General features: G+C 52.9%; 1 protein-coding gene across 1 annotated transcript; it reads right to left on the bottom strand.

Moving 5' to 3' along the window:
- Positions 1–1594: 1594 nt before the first annotated feature.
- On the bottom strand, positions 1595–2602 carry PHACADRAFT_202660 (uncharacterized protein; the record flags this gene model as incomplete). Its single annotated transcript, XM_007402824.1, has 2 exons — positions 1595–1917; positions 2014–2602. The coding sequence occupies 2 exons, from the start codon at positions 2600–2602 to the stop codon at positions 1595–1597; spliced, it is 912 nt and encodes a 303-aa protein (XP_007402886.1).
- Positions 2603–3262: the final 660 nt, after the last annotated feature.

Below are 3262 nucleotides of genomic sequence, written 5' to 3'. Positions count from 1 at the left end.
ATCACAGAGTGGTGCCTGGAAGAGGTTCCATAATGCCGACATATGCCTATAGACCATGACAGGCTGCGGGCACCGCGACGAGCACATCGCGCGAAGGGCTCGTGATGACAGCAGTGATTTCAAGAACCTCGAGTGTTGACCCCAATAACATTCAAGCCTTCATACGAAATCATGTAACTCTTCAGCTCACTTGCTAATAAGTATTATGGCCTTACAACCACATGCTGAATACACCAATTGGTTCGGGAAGATATTTGCTTGGCTCAACAGGAATTTTTGGCACAGGTCCCAGTATATGGCCCGTATCCTAGCGCACTCTACGCTGGAGACAGAGCCGGGCGCTGTACCAGGGAGTTGGCCACCAGGTGCTTGACCAGCAGGTCAGCGTGCGTCTGCTTTCGCAAGCGCAGTGCAGACACTCCTGACGTGACTCACTAATTTTGCATAGCTCCCATGGCATAACTTGACTCTGAGCATATTACTTGGATTTTGCGGAACATGGGGTTGTTGTTTGCTTGTGGGATAACAGCTTTGAGAGGCTCACTCGGTCAAAGTCTACAACTGCACTGGAGTGGTCGATGGCTGATGTGGACTTGCGTCGACACACCACGAGGGATACTGCGTGGATCTAATCAGAAGGCGGTGCCGACGAGGTCTGGCGACTAATGTGTTAGCTTGTTCAGCTAGCCCAGTTAACCAAGTGTATTAGCAATCTGTACTACGGTACAAGTAAAGGCTTACCTAGCCCAGTTAACCAAGAGGTTGAGATGGGGCTAGGTAGCGACAAAGGGGAGCCTTATATACTAGTCAGGTTGCGCACGGACCAGGCTTTACATAAGCAACTGGTGCTACGGCGACTGCTAGTGTCTAGGGGACTTAGGCGGGGAAACGAGGGCCGGTGTGTCATGCCATATGACGTTGTCGGACCGACGGGGATAGGAAGTCCGTTGCCGATCGGACTCGGAGATAGACGGGGCCGATGTGTCATGGCTTATGACGTTATCGGACCGACGGGAATCGGATGTCCAATGGAGATCGGGGTGCGGCTGTTACCGAGGAAGCATGATGCGGCGACGAGGCGGCGGCGATGCAGGCACATCTGATGCGCTGATGCGTGCCCGTCGGTGATGCGTTCTTGAGGTGTTTAGCGCGCGGCTATGGCTTGTAAACTGGCGCCTATGCGCCGACGACGTTTGGAGGGTCGTATAATCGTAAAATAAATTGGAGAAAATGGGAATAAAATAGGAGGCCGGGGCTACGCCCACGACAATGGCGCCTGAGTATTGCGCAGTGAAAAGAAGCACTGGCTTGCTGTGGTGTATACCTGCCTCAAGAAATCCACTTTCTTCTCTCTCCGTTGCAGAATATACAGCGCCTTGAGCAAACTGCCCCCCATCCTCTATATATCTCATACAAATAGACTTACTTGTTTTGGAAGCAGGCGGGACTCGAGGGCGGGATGGCGGGTTAGGAACAGATCTATTTCTGATTCATGTCTCACGGCTAATCTATGCCATCAACGGGAAAGCCACAGCCACCGTGTGCTGGCTCGAAACCATCCCATCCCATCCCATCCATGTAGAATTGAGCACGCCTATCCATGTAGAATTGAGCACGCCTGTTGAGGTGTGACGAGCAGACGCACACCGTTGTTGACTGCCCCCGCAATCTTGTCAGAGAGCAGGCGGAAGTCCTTTTCCGAGCAATTTCTCCCGCAGAGGACCTGGAACTGTTGTAGTTGTGAGAACGCGAGTAGAAGAGAGGCGATCATGGACCAATCGCGAGAGTAAAAATACGCGTGAGAATTTTTGTGGGGTCCGTAAGCAAGGACGATCTGGCGGACAGACCAGGCCTGATTGTTGTTAGCGGCAGGTGCAGACTTGACCACCTGGACTGAGATGTATGCGGTGTCCGATCCTAGGAATCCCATGGACAGAGAACCAACAAATCTGTAAGTATCTTGGGATCATCCGGCAAGTACAATAACTTGGTAGAGAGACTGATTGAGCTCACCTGCAGTTGCCTCCTTGACATCAAACCACGAATTGTACATGCTGTCACCCAAGAATCTCTGGAAGAGCTTGATGATGGCCCACGTTTGTGCAGGGGCTGTCGGCTCAGGCGTCCGACGTCTGGTGAACGAGTGTTGCGTACTTGCGGCGGCTAGGATCCAAGCCGGCACTGCCATGTTGTTCGTGCAGAAATCCATTTCAACTGAGCGGATATGGCTGAAGGCTCCCGTGCAGACGTCACTCACAGTATCAGCTGTTGTGAGCTGGTCATTTGACCACTTGATCTTCCAGAAAGCAACTTTTTCCAGGTAGGTGATATCCCCTAGTACACGGAGCACGATTCGGAATGATGGAAAGTTGCAATTGATGAGTGTCAAAGAGGTGATGCTCCACAGTGAGCTCTTCAGAGCTGCGTTGTGCGATAGCAACATGCAGGTGGGTTTGTCGTGGAAATCATGCCGGATGTGACGGCAGGCAGGGAGGAAACGAACGAGAGCTGTCCGGAGTGGATAGCCAAGAGGGATGATGTAGTGGAAGCGCAGTTCGATGATGTGCTCTGCAAGCCAGGCTGACAGCGGGGAGCGCACCATGCCGCATAGCATGCGACAGTCCTTCTCACTTTTCAGAATAAGCCGGGCGAAGAGGCGAGGACGAAAGTATCGGCACCAGGTTTGCGACACCAGGGACAGCGTTGAGAAACCGGCTTTGTGGCCGGGGCTTGTCAGAAAGTCGTAAATGTAGTCATGCAGCTCGGTGGGGAGCCGCATCCAACAGCAGAGAAACCGTTCACTACCTGGATGAGTAGTGCAGATGAATATCCGTACAATGAGTCAAGATAATGACTCACTCTGCTTATCCCAATTTCCTAAGGTCATGTCATATGAAGATGGGGATGCACTTCTGGAACGACCCGCTGGCAGGTAGTGATGTGCGGGCCCGGCTTGGGCTCAAAGCCCGGGCTTGGGCTTGTGGCGACGCCAAGCCGAGCCCTGAGCCCGAGCCAAGCCTGAGCCCGGCCCAAGCCGTGGGCTTAATAAGCCCGGGCTTGCCAAGCTTAGGACAAGTATTTATATGCTACGAAAGTGAGCTTAAATGAAAGGGCGTTGCCGCGAGGAAGTCGCAGCGGAATGACCATGTGATGAATTTCGGTCATGTCCGAGTCACAGGACGACGTGACAATAGCCGCCACACAGGACGTGAGCCGGCTTCTTACCGAGCTGGCCCATCGTCGACGATTTACTCAGCTCCCA

The sequence above is a fragment of the Phanerochaete carnosa genome, assembly GCF_000300595.1.
Source record: "Phanerochaete carnosa HHB-10118-sp unplaced genomic scaffold PHACAscaffold_461, whole genome shotgun sequence".
Classification (NCBI taxonomy): Eukaryota; Fungi; Basidiomycota; class Agaricomycetes; order Polyporales; family Phanerochaetaceae; genus Phanerochaete; species Phanerochaete carnosa.
This window is presented reverse-complemented; position numbering and strand designations above follow the sequence as displayed.